Source organism: Aythya ferina, assembly GCF_964211825.1.
Source record: "Aythya ferina genome assembly, chromosome: 11".
In the NCBI taxonomy this organism is placed as follows: domain Eukaryota; kingdom Metazoa; phylum Chordata; class Aves; order Anseriformes; family Anatidae; genus Aythya; species Aythya ferina.
The window spans coordinates 11,806,333-11,825,505 of record NC_140307.1 but is presented as its reverse complement, the minus strand read 5'-3'; the positions used below and the strand labels follow the sequence as shown (position 1 = coordinate 11,825,505).

The following is a 19,173-nucleotide window of genomic DNA, read 5'->3' as shown; positions in this document are numbered from 1 at the left end:
CACCCTAATCAGAGGCCACAACCAGGAGGTTTCTGCACAGGAAAGAGCTGCTGAATTTGGCCTCGCTGGGAGGAGCTGAGCACATTCATCACGTCCCTCAGGCTGCCTGCAATGCAATTTTCCACCACACATTTTTCAACACACGGACTTTCAGAAGTCCCTTGTATGTAACTGCTGCAGAGCACAGGAAAACATGCCTTTCTTTGCCACCTTTCGCACAGTCCTCTACAATCCAGTGCCCGTGGGGATGCAGGGACCGCAGGTTAGAAAAGCAGGGCTTCTGACCATTCTAGCAGAGGAAACAGACATATTTTCTGTAAATCATGCTGATCAAGGGCCAGTTAAAGAAAATGCAATTACCCCCAAACTGTATTTACAGTGAAAAGGGTTTATAGCTTGTGTAATTATCTTTTCGCCTCTCTTTTCTGAGAGTACAAAAGTCTACTCTCATTAAGCACCTGCGACAGGGTGCCAGGCACCAAATATATGATTAAATACCTCAGTCAAGAGACAGGCCAGTTGCTCTGCAGTGTTTTGATTGAATTCAAAAGGGAATCCATCTGATCCCCCTCTTTCTCTGTGGCCAGTGATTGATTGCACAACTTGCTCCCAGCAACGTGATTTTTCTTTCTGACAACGCGCCTTTACGGAAGTCACTGGAGTGGAAACCCCGACAGAATCAGAGGAAGATCATCAGGTTTGTATCTGCGCTGCACTATCATCGCTCCTCACTCCATTCATCCTCTTATAGATTTTCTCAAAGGACTGGAAAAAATGAAATCTGAATTGTCCCCTTTTGTGGAAACCTCCCTAGGAAATTACTTTGTGCTCGTGTCTTCGTATTGGGTAATTACAGCCTAGGTACCAGCTATCAACCAGCGGTTTTCAGATTTAATAGAAGCCTATTCAAATTGCTGTCATGTAAAAAACATGGGGGGGGTGGACAAACAACCAAATTTCAGGGGGAAGCGATTGCTAAAGCACCAGCTGTCCTCTAGAAGGTACCCAGAGACTACTCGTGCTGTAGGCACAGCCAGATGAAGCCGACTTCACCATAACCACACGGGCACAGCCACCAGGCAGCCTGTCACCCCTCCTAGTTACAGCCCACTCCAAAACTGGATGCTGTAAAACAAAACCCTGCAGTCTTGAGAAAGCACACCAGCACACAGGGACTTTCAAGATTAATGAGTAAGGATGGAATGACTCAAGTCTCTCACTACTGTGGTGTTTTGCTATTAGCAGAGCTGCACCAAAGAAAAAATGTGGGACAGTGCATCACGCTCAGAAAGAGAGGGGAGCTTTGCTGCAGCAAAGGCATGAAGCTATGATCTTGTGCCATCAGAGAGGGCAAGGCTCTCTCGAAGACACAAAAGCAGGATTGATCTTTTTGATTTGGGATTCATTTCCTGGCTACAAGTACTTCTGGTCCTCAGCTTAGCATCAAACTCGTGGCACCGTAACGATGTTTCACCTGTGGCTGGAGGAGGCTCCTCAAACCTGAGATGCGATGTGTGGTTACGGCTTTCAGCACCAACATCTACCACATCCTGCAATTCCCAGCTCAGTCTCCCCGAGACATTTGCTGGCATTACTGCCAGGGATGTGCTCATTCCCACCTGCAGAGTTTGGGGAAGGTTTGCTGCTGGGCATGGCTGCGGTTACAGCCCAAAATGAAGCTTGGTGCTTCCACAACTGTGTTTAATTAGACGCCGATAGGAAGGGAAAGGCAAGGATGAAACCAGCTGTGCAGTTCTCCTTCTTGCCTTGAGCTTCACAAGCTCCCAACGTGGGGAAATAAGGTAAAGCTGATGAAATAGAGGTAATGAGCATCTTCTGAATAAAAATAATACGAAAATAATAAGGAACAAACTCAAAAGGCTGCTATAGAACGATGTACCAGGGAACCTTATTTTCCAAAATAAGGTACAAATTATGGATAGAAAGCATTTTAAGCTCTCAAGCTTTTTAAATTTAAAAACAACAGGCGGCTTTGACAGCAGTGAAGCACCCTACAAATCCCTAGCTAGGCTGGTGCACAGACACAAGAACAAGAAATCCTCTTCCTTACCCAGACACCCAAAGGCTTTTACTGAGACTGTGGCAATATAAACACATTATAGCTTGGGAAGAAAACTAGTAGAGGAACATCGTCCTGCCTACGCCCACATCCAGCTTTGGAGTTTGAAAAGCATATAAATGGAGACAAAATGTATTCAAAATTTGGTAATGATAAAAAATAGCTCAGAAAATCACCACCCAGCGGAGGTTGTTTATGCTACGCTGCACTCATTGCGTGTGTATATCTGCATACATGTGTGAGAATACGGGTGTTCGAGTACACAACAATACCTGTAAAATGCAGAAACATTTATAAATGTAAAATACCTGTAAACAACAGAAAAAAGGAGAATTTTGCAACCGTCTCCTCGCACAGCTGCAGCCATTCCCTCTGTTTAATTCCCTTCCCTCTGTTTTCCCTTTTGCAAATTGCTGCTGGAACACCTTTAAATCAAACGATAAACCCGTATGGTTCCCCCTTATTTACAGTCAGCTGGGGTTAGTAAAATTCATCATATACTACCCTGACGCTGGAAAGAAAGCCATAATTCATAGCTGTGATCTTACTATCACGTATTAATAGCTTCACAAGACACAGAGAGAACTGCAAGGAGGCTGAAAAACAAGAGCAGGTTTAAACAAAAAGGCAACATTTCTGACTCTACACCTCCCCCTGCAGGAAAATTAGCCAAAGTTATATGAAGAGATGAAAATTGTATCTTAAAGTTGATTTACACGCTAGGAAAAAAAAGGGGGGGGCAATTTTTGTTGCTAGTTTACATTGCATGAATCTTGAAGAGCAGCCAGCTTAGACTTCAAAGTCAGTGGTTTTCCTGAGTTAAGGCATTTAAGGTCTGAGTTCCTCCAAATGAAATGTTTTTATTTGCAAAACAAATACCTGCACAGATTATTCCATATAAATGCCTCCACAGCGTGGGCTGCTCCAGTTTAACCTTTGAAAGGTGAAGTGAGGAGGTTACAGAAGTAAAGGAACCAATGCTTGCGACCACCCCAGACCTCCCAGCGGCTCAACCAGTTTGCTTACTGGGAAACCTCCAGTACCAGCACGAGGCTGGCGAGATACCGCTCTGCAACCCTGACTCCTTTCAACAAGAGGAGGGGAATTATATTTCCCTAAGCACGAATGCATTAGCCTGAGCACTGCGACACGAAGCATTTGATTCAGACCTAAAAGAGCGAGCAGCCTTGGGGTGAAGCTTAGTAATGCACACATACCTTCAAAAGCAAACTAAAAAAGTAGACTCTCGTTTACTGGCCTCAAAAAAAGACACCAACCATCTGTTTCCTCTGCACGAGCCAATTTTGAGCATTGATGCTGTCTGCTGAGCAGCAGCACGCATGCTGAACAGAAGAAAAACAAGTCTGAAACAACTTTTACCGTGTTTGCTTTTAAACGCAAGCTAATCTAGAAAAAAACAGGCTGATTCGACAACAGCTCTCAACTCTACGCTGGAGATATTCAAGGATTCAAGCCCCTGGCAGAGCCCCCCCGCTGTTATCTTCCCCATTTCAATGCTTTCATCCTCCTCGATGCCCTGCGCTCGATACCCTGGTAGGCAATGGGGAGAGGGAGCTCCCTTTGGGTGTTTGTTTGCCAGAGTACGCCGCCCCAGAATAAAACTGCACAGGAGGTCCAAGATATGAGCTGATGACAGTAAAGCAGGGATGGAAGATATTTCCCCCACAAAAAGAAGTCATGCTGGCTGCAGACGTTCCCAAAATAACCCTCCTAACCAGCTTCTCATTAATTCCAGTTCCAGGAGCGCGGTAGCGATCAGTGCTTTCAGGATTTCCAAACTAATCCTTCTTTTGGCTTAAATACTTATGCTTAGGCTTTTTCTGTCTATGGTGCGAGGTGTTTTGCATAGAAATTGAAACCAAAATTGTTATAAGGCCTTTGTAAGAAAAAGATTTCCCATGTAAAAGCAAAACAAAATTAAGGCAGGAATAGCACGGCAATTCAGTCCCGACAGCCTCCCAAACTTCCCACTCATCAGAGAGTAATAGCTAAAACCTCCCCTTGTTTCATCCCTTCCAAAAGAAGGATATTTCATATGTGGTCTTGAAAATGGTCCAGCGCTTCCTGCTACCAGCCCCTGTTTCTGAATGCCACTGTTTTTCCTGACGTGTTGCCTCGGGATGAAGTTTTCCATGCCAGATGTCTGTCCCAGAACAAAGATTTGCTCTTCCCTACTGCATGGGTGTCATGTCTTCATTACATGAGGACTTCTACAGCATTGGTATTTTCACCAGGTGCCCTGCCTCATCCTAATTAGGATGAATATAAAAATAAATCAAGGTTGGGTGTTGAATGACATTGCTGCAAAATGTGAACGATACAGTGCCTAAATTGCAGGACTTCTGTTACAAAGCTTAAACCTTATGGGGCAAAGGGGACAGAACCTGGAAGAAATGAAGAGTTTCTTTGTTAAGTCACTGCAATGTTGCATGAGACATGAAACCTCACTCTGATGCTGGAAAAATCACCTACCAGAGCTTCCCCACATGCCCATCCCTCATTTTTGGCTGCCCACGAGACCTGGTACCTCCCAGCACTGACTCCCAGCACGATGCACAGCACGGATGCTCTAGACACTGAGGTCTTAGCGTACACAGGGTTTGTAACTCTGAAGAAGCAAGCCCTCGAGCTTCAGAGAACCTCACATCAGTACCCACTTTTGACTATGACCTTGCAGCACCAGGGAATTTGTCTGTGCTGGGATAAACAAGACATCTGGCTATACCCTAAATAAGGGAGATATTTTTGACTTCACACTCCCACTGAGCTGTTCCCTTTTCAGTGAGTGCCACCATCCCTGTGCAACGGGTGATGTTGGAGAGCTGGGCAAAAGCCAGCGTGTAATTATGTCACGAAAGACTCAGGGGCTTGGATTAATGTTGTGCAGGCAAGGTTAATTGTGACATTCTTGAGTGGGATGCATCTCCCTTAACTTAGGCGTCAGAAAATTAAGCCAGCTGAGTTATTTGCCTTGGGCTGTCTTTACAGTAAAGGAGAGGAATACGCGTCCTCGGGGAGCGATTCATCTCACCCGGAGATAGGTGGCTGGGAGAGATCAGAGGGGTGGCATCGGGTGGGGCTTTCCACTCACTAAACACGGGCATAGGTGATCTGCTCTGACCTGGAGCTGGGTATCAGAGCCATCTAAATTAAGAAAGATGAATCCCGCCCTTCCTAAATTTGTTTGTTACTATTTTAGTATATAGATTTTTTAATTTCACAGCAGGAGATGCCATTTCATTTGTAAGCAGTACACCAGACAAACGAAACTGAATACTTTAAAATACAAAAGAAACTGCCTAGCACTGAGAACTTTTAAAGGAAGATGAAAAAAATAAATTTGCCAACGTAAATGTCATCCTAAAGTAGTACGTTGCAATTGTATGGCTAGATCTCCTAAAGCTGGGCTACTGCACCCCATATATATAGTGGTAGATATTTCTTAATTATCAAATCAGCAAAAGGCACTCAGATTACACTTGCTTGCTACAAGAGTTAGCACTTTTCTTGCACTTTTCATTGTCTAATTAGGTTTGCAATAGGTTTAAGAAGCAGATATGAATTTATATTTTTACAGAGGGGAAATGAAATAAGGCTGACAGCTGCCAAAAGATGTAAAACTAGAAGTGAAACCATAAAACGTCTGATTTAAAAGTCTGCACTAAAATTTTACAGTGACACCAGCCTTGACAGAACAACACACCTACCACACTCGATCTAAAACGAGTCCCCGCGTTATCACAGATATTAATGTGCACACACAAGAGGGCAGAGCTGTACTAGCACATTCAAACTTAAATGTTTCCAGTTCTTTATGGTGCGGGGTTGTTGCTTTGAGGCGAAGAGGATGAAGTGTATTACACAATTTAATTAACCCAAAATAACTCACCTTTTTTAACAGCTCTCTTCAGAACTAAAAACACCTTCATCAGATCCTGCACCAAACACGTGTGCCAGTGCTACCCACGTACCAGAGATGAAAATACTGGCTTTTCTTATAAAACAATCACCAACCAATCCGTGTAATTTAGAAATCATTTTCTTTCAATGGGTTTTTAGGTTCAAATGAGCTACAGAACCTGGCTTGCACATGGCCAAATGGAACCAAACTTGTTATGTCCAGAAACCAGGAACCACATTTGTGTCATTGAGTCCCCCCTCAGCATTTCTACCAACATATTTTCGTTTTGACACACTTAAAAGTATTAATTAATTTAACTCAAGGGCGTCGTTTTTTATCTGGATTTCTCAGGCAGCTTCACTCTTACAAGTTCAAAGGCAGCTTTGAAGCTGGCTCAAAGAATGGATTTATATTGATTTATCAGGAATTCAGAAATGACCGGCTCTGCAGCGCACAGAACCAACTCACCAGGGCACTACAAAGTTCCTGCTCCTCAGAGCGCTCGAGCCATTAAAATACTTGCAGGAGGGATGCCCATCGGTTCATCTGCGTGAGCTGCCTAGAGAGAAAGCGAGACGCATTCGCAGGACACCGCATAAAAGACGCCTATCTTTTTCTGCATAAGCTGGAAGTTATTTATAATGCAACAGTCACATTTTGAGATTGTCACCAGCGCTTCCTAACTACAGCCAGTACCACATGAAGTGAGTTTACTGCCCATCAAATTGGCACCAGCACCTGCTTTTTATTAGAGCCCAGTGACGACATCCTTGTCTTCAAGAATGAGGACCTACGTGAAAAGGACAGCACGATCAGTATTTGAGCTAAATATTGACGGGGACAGGAATAGCTAGACAAGAATAATACCCAGCACTTGAGAATGTTTCAAAATTCAATTAAGCAAAAGAAACTACTCCGGTAAGATGCAAAACACTGGGGCTTTGTCATCTATCCAAAACCCAGGTTTCTGAGTGGTAAAAGAGTTTTGAGAAGCTTTGAGCCACAAAGAAGAACACCCTCCTTACCGCAGAGTTTAAGAACAGGACACAACCACTGCTTTAAAACATCTGCTCACATTATATGCTTCCCTACTTCTGGTGTCTAGTTTGGCTGTAATAGCCAGGTCTACACCAAACTTTGCTATTACATACAAAGCGACACTGAGCACTCGTGTGTTTACCACTGCTAAACCTGTCTCATCAACTGTTTGGGTCAGTACCTTTGTCTCTGCGAAGCAGAGTGCTATTAAACCAGAGGGAACTTTGTTTCCTCCCCTTCGGTGGCCCACACTGGCCTTACAAGCCATTTTGGCTAGTTCAGCTGTAATTATACCAGACAGAAGTGGAAACCACCCAAAAAAAAAAAAAAAGAAAAAAAAAAAGAAATCAGATGAAGACTCACAAGCCTTGAAGCAGGCAGAAAACAGCCAGACACCTGGCTGATTTTACAGAAGTGCTCTGATGTGAAGCGATGAGTGTGTTAAATCACCCTGCGGGCAGAGCTGAGCAGGGAACACAAAATTTCTCCCTTCTGGTACGCTCGTACATCTTGCCTGCACCCTTCAGTACTATCTTTAGCAGCACTCAAACAGGTCAAGTAGTACTCTGCAGTATATTACATTTATGTAATATTTTTCACTGAATGTCTCCAAACGTTTTGTTAACTGAAAACCTGCAGCATCCAAACGCTGTCACTGAATGTTAGACCAATCTTCTCTTTGATAAATGTTAAAAAACAAAGCTGAAGCACTTTGCCAAAGGTCACAGCTAATCCAGAGCAGAATTCCTTTGCTATAAACATTAGAAAAATCATACCTACAATGGATCCAAAAAATATCCTAATGCCCCAGACTGGGGAGAACACTTAATCCTTGCTAATCCTTTTGCAATTCTCAAGTGGGAGATTTTCTCTTTGAATATTATCAACCTGCCCCATCCTTGGGTATGCGTAACAATTCAGAATTGCCTTCTTCAGTCTTAAGGGCTTCTGGCCCACGTTTTTCCAGCAACTCAAGTGTATTCCACTTTATTTTTCTACAGTGTATTTAATATGTTAGTTTTTTTTTTTTTTTTAGGATTTAGGATTTTAGGATTCTACCCTGTTATTAAAAATCCATCACTGTATCTCTGCAAAAGCTGGGGTCTAATATTTGTGTAGAAATCCAAATGCAAATCCATTAACCTCTGAACTGTTATTAGACTAACACGAGAGCCCAGAACTTGCTTTCTAAATAATATTTTTCGTGACAAAGGGAAATAAATTCAAGTTCCATAAAAGCTCTTTTCCCAGCTTGTATTGTTGACTTTCTCTGCTGCGGCACTATCAGTTACCATAAAATGACTTGACTGGCCTGCGTGGCAAAAGGAGTGGAGAGCTGGGAGACAGTCGAGATCAATTCAAAACCAGTACAGCATTTGGGGAAATATCTGATTAATTTAAAATGCAGCAGGGAGATTAACTCAGCAGGCAGATATTAACTCTACGTTGCTTCAAGGAACAGAGCTTCCTTTATTCCACCACCAATCGCTTGGGGAGAAAATATCAACACAGGGAGAGTTATGGATCTTGATGTAGCAACAAAGGGAATTGATTTTCAGAGGAGCTCTCCCCAGGGGGGGTAAAGGACAAAATAATGAACGGTTTTAGCTACTAACGTGTCAGTTACTGAATAATGGTTGTCAGCAAGCGCAGCTACAAGATACTCGGTGGGGCTTGCCTTCCGCCACCCCCTTTAATTTAGATTTCTATGTTCAGAGGTTTCGACCCCGATTGCTGCAGTGCCTTTCCCCAGCAGCACCACAGCCTGCTGCAGACCCCCTGCATGCTTGGCGGATGCTCACTGCTCTCCCTTTGGGCTGACCTTCCTGCAGGAGGGGCTCTCTTCACTCCAAACCCCTCGGGCTTTCACAGCCACCTGACTGACTCATCAGCCCCGACAGCTGCTAATTGAAGAGCAATTTCTGCCTCTTATCTCACAGTTAGCCTTGTTTAACAGCCAGGGTGCAAAACACTGCTTCCAAGTTTCCATTTTAAGTTGTCTCCCAGGACAGGGAGCATCCCTGTGAGGAGCACCAGGCAGCAGCGAGGGGAAGTCACCGGACCCTCCAGTCGTGCAGTTCAACAGCACTCAACGTGTTCCCCTCTGCACAATTCAGACTGAAAACGCGGCGCTCCTTCTGGCTGAGCAACAAATCCATGTTTGTAGCTTCTCATTCAAATTACTTTTTGCAAATCTGAGACAACATTTTCAGAACCATCCATTTAATGTCTTACATCTGCCCAGGACAAACACGGGCAAGCTGAACCCAGCCACCGCGATGACTTCAGTTAGGATTCAGCGATGACTTGGTCATAGGCTACTACATCTGCGTGCAACGACATTATTTAGTTATTATAATACACGCTCTGTTCAGGGACAAATTTTATCCACACCAAACCACCTGTAAGAGAAAGCCCTAAGCTACTGTATCACACAGTCTCATATCTCATCGACCTGCTTGCACTAATTCTAATGTTTTTCTCACCTCCCACCTGAAAATGCAATGCAGATAATAAAGGCAGATCACTGCAATAGAAAGTTACCATTCAGTGCTTAAAAATGTCAGTTTAAGATAACTTTAGCAGTGCTCTTCCACACAAACACACCAAGCAGATTTGCTTGGCTCCTTAAAGTTTACTAAAACTCTCCTCAGCCAAACTACATAGGGACAGAGACTTCATTAAGAAATTCTAGAAAAAATCCTGTTTAAAAAAAATCCGTCACAGGTAAGAGATGCTACTCTTCCCTGCCAAAGTCCCCAGAAGAATATACAACATCACTTTCATTTTTTCCTCTCCTCTCTAACATATCCCCAGCATCATACTCACACAGGACAGTTACATCACGCCCTATAACAAATCTTGCAGCTGCCCTCATTTCCTAGAGATTAACAGGAGGCTTAAATCAGCTTTTACCCACTGTATGGAAGGCAACAGAGTCAAATATTAAATGGCAAAGGCTTCCAAAGCATTTAAGAACTTCCTGTGGTGAGCCAGGTACTGGAGGTGCCCCACTTTACCTCGAGACCCAGACATAATTACACAATCACAGGCTAGACTTTTTGTCTTCATGCTAGCTCATTTTGACTCAAGAGTCGTACAAGGGAGACCCAGGGGCACCAACAGTTGGATTTCATTTACAATTTTCCCCTCTGGCAGACAGCTGTGCAAACACCCATGCCAAATCAAGGAGGCAGAAGGAATATCGGGTGGTGACGGATGCAAAGCAATTCTTCCGTGCAGCCTGAAAACCTGAAGGAATGTTGGTGGCCCTTCTTAAAGAAGCGCCCGGCTCGGTTTCGAGGCTGTCGATCAGCCTCTTGATCAAATGGCAGGCGGGATCTGCAAAAGCAGTCCCATTAAGAAAGTCACAACTGCCTCCGTTCGCTCCCCCGAACAATCAATATTAAACTGCGCGCACTTAAAAGCAGGAAGGCTCGCGACTGACAGTTTAACAAGCAAGCTGACAGAGGCACGGCAGCTTCTACCCAGCACACCTCCGCGGCTCGTTCGTAAGGTTGACGGCCCCATCTTTCTTGCTCAGCTATTCCGTTCGCTCATGAATTATGCAGAGTTGATTTAATAGACCTCAGCCCGCCAGGAAACAGCCGCGGAGTGATAGTCCATCTCTCGGCAAACACCATCCGCCTGATCCCTTTGCAGCTGTCTTATTTAGAGAGCTGAAGGGGATGCTGTCCTGAAAAAACAGGCAGAAGATGCAGCCTCCCAGGGTCAGGGCAAATATCATAGATGTGGCTTGCGTGAGAAGGCAGAACAAGGTGAGGTTCCTGCAGATGAAGGAATCAGTCACAATCTTTACAGAACTGGATGGAGATGAACCAAGCAGTGCCTCCATGGAAGCCATACTAACTGTTGTGAAGTGAGAGCCATCCCTGCCCCGAAAGAGTTGCTGGTGGAGATAAAAGTTCTAGATTTATTTTTACTTGCATACGGGCCTGCAGCAGTAGCAATCTCTTCTTAGATCCGGGCAACATACCAGAGGCTCACACTTGTGCAAGGCAACAACAGTAGGTGGATACAGGGCTAGGTGAGGTTAGCCTGGCCTCCCCCAAAAAAAGGCAAAGAGGCTTTTCCAGCTTCCCAGGGGCAGTTATAGCACTGTGCCTACATGCAAGACAAAGAACTTCACCTTTAGGCAGAAAACACAATGCCCAGTCGCCAAACAAGCTTCTTTTTAATGCCAGCATTACCAACGGGGCATTCTCCATCACGAGGGATACAGAAACATGGAATATTTTCTCCCAAAGCATGCTCTGACAGGAACACCACACATTCAGGTAGAAAAAGGCCAAACTGCAGTGCTCCCTACCTGAGCGTCCCTGAACTAAACAGCAAGGGAAAAGGCGGACTGCTTCCGACTTGTGCTGTCAGCATGTTGGGCTTCTGGCAACACCGCAGAGCTCACTCCGCATCATCACCTGAGCTGATGGGGCCCTGGGGGTGCTTGAGTAAGGGAAACGCAGAGAACCCAAACCTCACAGGTATGCAGGTCTCTACAATGAACAGATCCGTATGGGGAACGTGGGCACAGCTGAGAACTGCAAAGAAGAAAACGCTCACAGAGGGCACTGGGGCAAGTCACACTGCACGATTTAGGGGAGAGGGGGAAGGAGTGGCTGCACCACCAAGCTGCACTGCAGGCTTTACAAGACCCTTTACAAAATATCAGGATTTAGTCAAATATTTCAATATTTCAATAACTCAAAATGCCACTGATCTAGTTCAGATTCAGTCAAGATTTCAGAAATACTTGGAGATTTAACACCCATTTTGGTATATAACAAATTAAAAACAAACCTAGAGTTAACACAGTTACAACCTGACTGGTTTGATCCCAGTTGCACGTGCTTTTACTTCAAAATGTAGAAAATGTGATGTCAAAAAATTGATGAGACATGATGTTTGTTTCCCAAGATCATTTTTAAAGCAAAACATTATTCTGAAGAATGCAAGTATACACACAACCAAAAAGGACAAAAACACTCATATTATTTAAGAAGGTAGATGAATATCAACTCATTAGCAAGCCAAGAAGTATGTAACCACTAAAATAAAGTCCGTTAGATTATAAGATGCAGCCTGTAGGTACAATCAGTTAGCCAGCAAAAGCACTGAGCTAGTGCTGACATAGACCCTACAAAAAAAGTACTTGTACTCAGCAGCTTGCAGTCTAGAAAGCCTCGTCTTTTCCCAACGGACATTTCTTTCTTACTAGACAGCTGCACACACTATGAAGAAATCTTAATATCAACCTGCCAAGAAACACAATCGTATCTTAAAACAAACCTCTTTTAGGATGGGGTTTTGGAGGCTCTCTAGCCACTGGCAATGTAGAAACCTAGAAAGACAGAAAAGAGAAGTATTAAATACACCAGGCAAGGTTTCTTGAAGACACATTCCACAAAATAATCAGAAAGGACAACCGGCAAACCCCAAAAGAGTGCACAAAAATAGCATCGCTGCTGCTAGACAAACTCTGCCCTGCCAAGCACTAATCTTCCCTAGCCATACCTCATTTGAGATTTCCACTCACTGTGTAGATTAAATAAACCTGTTTGTCTTACAGATCGTTCAATTTTTGTAGGTTCACTGCTATTGATTAGGATTCCAAAAAGTGATCACGTTGCATGTGTTTACATTAAAAAAAAACCTCAAGCATTTAAGACGCTACTTGGAGATCACAAGGCAAAATTTTAGAAGTGTGTTATAAACATTTATAAAATTCTTTTGAATGAAATGGTTGAGAAGTGAAGGAAAATCACAGCCTCTGTACTGACCTACATGAGAGGCACATGGCTGTGCAGGCTCAGACCACACCCGAGAGGAGCTCACTCCAGAGAAAGGTAAGTTTCACAGTGCATCTTAAAGTGTTTTGGGGTCATCTTTAAAGGATTTATTTAGGGCCAAGGTGACCTAATTAAACACCCAGCATTCTGCCTTTTCTTGGTCGAGAAATGACTACGTGGAAGTCACCCAGAGCAAGAGGAGAGAAAGTCAAGTGCCTTCTTCCCAGCAGGGGCATTTTCCACAGGCCTGCAGGCTGCTAACCAGTTCTTGAGGTTCTCCTGAGGAGAGGTTTAATCACTCTTCATGAAGATGCAGTCTTTTAGGGAAAACAAGTGCATGCTCCAGAACATAGGGGCAAAACCAAAGGCACGCCGAGGGCAGAACCCTGCCCCAAACGCTTTGGGAGTGCAGCAACGCCGTGCCACACAAGGCAGCAAACCTCACCCCACAGACACTGCCCACAGCTCGCAGCCCGTGGAAATAAACCCAGTGGGGAATTTTTCTTACTGTACATCAAAATCGAGCAGTCACAGAAGTTACACAGGATCACCCAGGGGAAATATTTTCATTTTTGCCTTCCAAGTCTCCCAGGGAACAGTCCTCAGACAGTCCTCGTTCCTCTTCTTACAGGATTTTACAGGCCTGTCCCACCTTAACATTTTATTTTGTTAGGGTGGAGTTTCAGCCTACCTACTCGTTCCTTTCAGGGCTTTGGGAACATTTTTTGGTCTAGTTTTCTGGCTCTGGCCAGCTTCGTTTCTTAATTTTTAATATTTAGTCACTTTTCTGGTTGTTAATGAGAAGCGTAGCGTCGGTCCTTTTGCAGAGATACCTCACCCCAAGACCTTCTTCCCAAGCAGCAGTAATGAGTGCAGAGAGCTTCTTGTTGATATATTTTCAGTGTTTTTTGTTTTTTTGTTTTTTTTTTTTTTTATCAACACATCACCCCCGAGTGCCGCTCAGTGGCTTCTCCCGTTCCTCGCCTCCCACCGCCCCAAACACCCCTCGTTTGGCCACCCCTGCGTGCTGGCTTGGCAGCGGCCGGCCCCACAAACCGCCTCATTTCCCCCTCCCCCTGCCCTGTCAATACCTCCCCACCCCCGGGGAGCGAGAAATAACCCAATCCCGCCATCATTTCCTTCACGGAACGCCTAAAAACCCTTAAAATCGCCTCAAGAAGCGCCCGGAAGCGTCCTCCCACCCCCTCACCCCCTTAAATTCAGTGGTTTTTTTTAAGCCCGGGCTGCTCCCCCGCCCGCCCCCCTCAGCCCCTCACCGGCCGGGCCTGAGGCTCCGCCATGGCGGCGGCGGGCGGGCGGCGCCGTTGCCGGGGTTACCGCGCGGCCCAGTTCCGGCGCCGGGCCCGCCATGGCGGCAGCGGCGCCGCGCGGAGCCCGACGGGAAGGCGGCGGGGATGGAGCCGGCTCCCGCCCGCGGGCTGAGGGGGGCTCGCGGCTCCTGAGGGGAGCCCCCCTCCCAGAAAGGGGTCGTTGGTTGTTATAAACGCGTCGCCCTGCCCGCCCCCGGCTTTAAAAAGTATTTAAAAGACGTGACCGGCTCCTGAGTGGGATTCGGATCAAACAACAGCTGGGTTTTCCCTTCAGGAGCAGAAGCCCTGGGGCTGGGGTACACGGTTTGGGAAATGCTGAGTAAAAACCATGGGTGAAGGCTCAGCCTCGCTCAAACCACACTGCTCCCGGAGCAGACATTTTAAGTATTTTGAATAGTTGAAGCCCAAGTAGCCACTGCCATGGTGGTAGGCACAAACACATCTGCATCATCCCACCCCTCACCCGCCAGCACTCGAGTCGCAGCAGGAAAGCTGTGAGGTGCAGGTATCGGCATCCACAGGGAGCAAATAAAATGAAGAGACTGCATTTCACACCACCGCCCTGCCTGCAAGCTGCCCCTTTGCCATTTTTCCCCCTTGAGGCTGGCAGAGCTCATAGGACACTAGCCTGGCGAAAAATACCACAGGAGGAGTTCCTATACAGGAGTAAATTTAATAAAACCACCACCAATTGTTTACTTTAACATAGCTCTTGTTACAGAAATCATAAAAATGGACTCAGTAGCTAACTCATTAGTTCTTTCCCCTTTTAATTGAAAAATACCCCCACTGATTTCAATTTCTACTGCACTAGATGGAGTGTTAAATATTTGCCAGGACAGTATGCCCAGTAATCGAGCCCAAAACAAACACAAAGACAATTCCATCATCTTTCCTTTTCAATGTTACGACTCGTTATAATGTAAGTGAAACTTAACAGCAAGGAACGCTCCATTTGACAGATGAAAGGGGGAGGGAGAGGAGATCCACAGCCGAAATCTTGCAAGAATCTTTTGAGAAGTGGTGCAAAATACCCCTCCTTTTCCTGCCTCAGAACTAAGGAAAATTAAAAAAAAAAAAAAAAAACACAAAACTCTAACCACACACATACACACACTTCCTCCAGGTTCAGAGTGCGTGTCCTGCGTGCATGGATGGGAACAGCTGAGTCTGATTTGGGCAGGCCAAGCAGTACCAATGTGGGGAGAGAAAAAAAATAAAGAAAAAAAGGCAAAGCATCCTGAACCACAATGTACATTCGTCACTAATGCGGTGCACACCGGGTTACCGAGTGTCAGGAGCTGAGCGTGAGGGGACGGGTCCGTCGCCAGCAATAGGTACACACAAAACCACAGAGGCCACGGCTGTAAAGGAACTGCAGGAAGAGGAGAAACCCCACTTCTCTGGTTAAAGCCTTCAAAAAAAGTCACTACACCAGCACACGCTTCCCCCACCCCATCACAGGGAAAACAGAACAAAACAAAAAAAAATAATCAAACTGAAAGAAAATGCACAGCAAATAGACATAATCTTGAAGATTTTTAAAGAATAAATATTTTTTTGTAATTAAACATTATGCAAACACGTGCCACGCTTGCTCTTTGTCCATGCATATGCGCTATATACAACTTTGAAAAATACTGTGTTGTCCTCTTTTTGTTTTAAAAGTCATATACAAATTTTTTTTTTTCCTTGCTGTGTACCCCCCCCTCCTCCCCTCCCCAAGAATCACCTTTACAAGGAGCCAAATCGACATTCATCCGTGTACTTGGGTGGCAGAGAGGAGGAGGGGGGCGGGAGAGACATCCCCCCTTACCAAAGTACATCAGAATGGCTGGTTTGGACATGAAAAGCAGTGTCAAGAAATTGGTTTAAATTTCATCTGTACTACACACAGGAAAAGAAAGATAGAAAAGAAAAAGGAGTCGGCTTGGAGAATGAAGCTACGTTACAAGTTAAAGTTGGAGGGTTTTTTTTTTTTTAGTGCGTCTGTCACACTCTTATTGGCCGCCTAGAATACTGTTGTACAATGGTTTATCTACCTTTTTTATTACAATATAATTTACTTAAATTTTCTGTTAACAAAACAGAATCCCGGTACTACAGACCAGCGGTGTAACAGGCGTAGTGCCTTGTGTGTGTTTTTATTTTTATCGCATGAGCACTCTAGATGGTAAAGGTTTCAGAGTTCGTTTTATGCGGGGCCTGTCTCAGTCCTCAATGTACTCCCACAGGTCCTTCTCGTAGCCTTCATGCACGTGCTGCAACAAAACCCTTCGTCGACTCTCGCAGTATCTGCAGCAAAGGGGGACAGCACAGAAAAGACAGGTTAGGAGGCACAGCTCGTCCCAGGCATTGAGTAATGCAAACCTACATTAAGCCTTGCTTCCAAAGGGGAGATCCCCAGAGAAGGGCTTTGTATCTGTAGCCAGTTAACAGCACTAATTAAGACTTCAGCTACTCCAGTCACTCACTTCAGGTCCCTAGGTGGAAAACCATGCAAATTTATAGTTTCCTGTGCAAAAGTATCCCCAAAGCCCCTAGAGCTGAGAAATCTGCTTTGATAACTGAAAAATGAAGGGGTGGCTGCAATTTGCAGAAGCTAGAGCACAGGTTAGTGGTGACACCCGCAACAGGAGGGAGCTCTCCTCAAAGGTGTGCTGATGCCTGCTCACTGAGCTGTATATAGACAATTCCAGGAGCTAGCTGGGCAAAACCCTGGAATGCTGACCCTGTTTTATTCCCCTCCAAAATCCCTGTAGAGATGGAAGTGGTAGAGCATTGAGAGATGGCTACAAAAAGGGGACTGGCCTGGCTGGAGGGCAGGTCTCACCCCACAGCTCCTGCGCCTCAGAGGGGCGCTATGCCCTGCAAGGTCTTCCCACCTACACACTTAAACTGACAAAGCTGCAAATAAAGCTGATCCCAGAGTTAGGTACAGTCCTACCAGGATCAATGATAGTGAGGAAAAGGGATATCATAGGAACATATCAAAAGATGCCATGTTCATTTCAGGTGCGTTAGCCAACTAAAAAGATAAAAGCAGAGAAACGTTTAAAGTATTCAGGTTCCAAAAGCAAATTATAAATAAGCAGCAGGCAATTCTGGATTAAACCCCTTCCAGTGGAGCATGTCCCTCTGCTCACTAAAAGGAGCTGCCCAGCAGAGGCACAGGAGGAGCCCCCCAGCACAGTGCAGGAGACCCTAACAGAAAGCTATCCAAGCATAGCACATGCCAACACGTAGGCAGGAGTGCAAGTACATCATAGCAGCCTGAACTCAAATGTTTAATGCCCTAATACTGTTAGCATTCAGTATCAGATCAGATCAACAGATTTATCTGAATAAAACTGTTCTGGCTCTTCTCCCTGCCATCAGCTGTTGCAACACACGTCCTCGTACACCAAGTCCCACTGATTTTTACAAAGCATGCAATAATGAACATGCACAATTACTGCTTTCCCAACTTCAGTTATTTTGTTGTCGATGAGAGGGTCAATTCTGTTTTCTAGAAATATCTTTGCAAGCTAGGAAATCAGTTTCCCAGTCTTTTAAACCCCGTCTGACCACCCTGATAACATCCTTGGTCTCAATCTTGCATCACTAACCAGTACACAAAGAGCACTGCGCAGGACATGATTAAGACATGACTGAACTAGTTAATTAGGGACCTGCACAGGCTTGACAGATGCATACTGTTTTCCCAGAAACTTGAAGGCAGACTGAGGATATATGTTGTCAGGCAATTCAAGCTATACAATTTTTAATTTCTTCTGGATAGCTGTAGCCATCCCTAGAAGGGCATCCAGTTTCACAGAACCAAAGCAAACAGCTGCTTGAACTGATACCAACTTAGCGGCCATTTTAAAGTCTAAGTTACAAAACTTATCCAAAGAGGAAGTCTGAAAGCCTTGTCCAGTCCTAGCCCTGCTGCCAGACCCTTTGGCAAAATTGGCCACAGGCCCACTGTGAGTTAATGGCTGCTTCTTCCACTCCCCAGCATCCCTTAATCACTAAAGCTTACCCTACTTGGGCATATTTTTTTTTTTGCCCCCAACCTAGACACGACAAGTTTAGCGACTTTGGCAAAATGCCTCAAAAAAATGCAAGCCATAATCCTGTGACTCATCCACATTTACAGCTTTGAAATTTTCCACTGTGCAGAAGCGATTCCCCAGGGACCGTAAAAAGCACTGGCATTTCTGTCACCTGGGCCCCACTTCTGCTCTCTTTCAGGGCTGAACAGGTTACTCCCTCCTTCTTCTTCAGTACAGCTTTTTTGCACCCACTTTTTGCTCAGGGGACACACTGTACAAGCAAGACAATGAGAAGAGCTGTCTGCTTTCTTATGGCAATGCAACCTAGGCCAAAGTTGTTGGTTGGGAACAACAAAGTCACTCCTTGTTTTCCTTTGGCAGGTCCTGGCCACTCCCCAGTGCTCCTTCTGTGCAGTGCATGAAGAGCCCTTGATTTTGGTCACAAGATTTTTCTGTTCGGGGCTTGAACCTTCTAGCTACTGCTCAGCAGAGCAGATGCAAGGAAGAGCTAGGAGCCACCTCCCCTGAGGGCTGGTCCCAGCAGGGGCACAAAAACACGCTGCCAGCATCTGTGAAGCCCCCTGCACGAGGGCTTCACTGCCAGCAATTTCAGGCTCTGGCACAGGACACTGCTGTTCTGAGATGCCCAGGGACAGGCTGATGATCACAATGTATGGCAGAGGGCCAACAGCAAACAGCTTCCCAGGGACATGACTCTGGAGAAAACAGTAACTTGACAAATACATGCTGCTACCCACCACAGGAGATGGCATTACAGGTGCTAGAGCAGCTCTGAGATACGAGGATTATTCAGAAACAAACCTGTACTTATCCTGTACTTTCTGCTTTATGTCTTGCAGCGAATCTTGGGAGATATCTCGCTCAAGGTACCCAGAAAGCACCTCTGTAGCATTCTCTAAGTCTGCTTGGTTATTCTGCAAAGACAAAAAAAAAATGT

The 19,173-nt window shown here is 45.2% G+C and overlaps 2 protein-coding genes across 5 annotated transcripts in view; both read right to left on the bottom strand.

Annotated features, from left to right (window-relative positions):
• BBS4 (Bardet-Biedl syndrome 4) overlaps positions 1–14,208 on the bottom strand; it is a 40,465-nt gene extending 26,257 nt beyond the window's left edge. Inside the window, exons 1-2 of one of the 2 annotated variants that reach the window (XM_084532519.1) lie at positions 14,125–14,208; positions 12,348–12,399 (exon numbers count right to left, since the gene is read on the bottom strand). In XM_084532519.1, coding sequence (XP_084388645.1) covers positions 12,348–12,399; positions 14,125–14,148 — 76 coding nt within the window. In that variant the 5' untranslated portion in view covers positions 14,149–14,208. The remainder of the gene's footprint in view (positions 1–12,347; positions 12,400–14,124) is intronic. The other variant, XM_084532520.1, reaches the window with a different exon arrangement.
• A 629-nt stretch (positions 14,209–14,837) lies between these two features.
• Positions 14,838–19,173, bottom strand: part of ARIH1 (ariadne RBR E3 ubiquitin protein ligase 1) — a 55,029-nt gene continuing 50,693 nt past the window's right edge. For all 3 annotated transcript variants that reach the window (XM_084532516.1, XM_084532517.1, XM_084532518.1), the window contains 2 exons: positions 19,038–19,150; positions 14,838–16,473 (listed from right to left, as the gene is read on the bottom strand). In XM_084532516.1, coding sequence (XP_084388642.1) covers positions 16,389–16,473; positions 19,038–19,150 — 198 coding nt within the window. In that variant the 3' untranslated portion in view covers positions 14,838–16,388. The remainder of the gene's footprint in view (positions 16,474–19,037; positions 19,151–19,173) is intronic.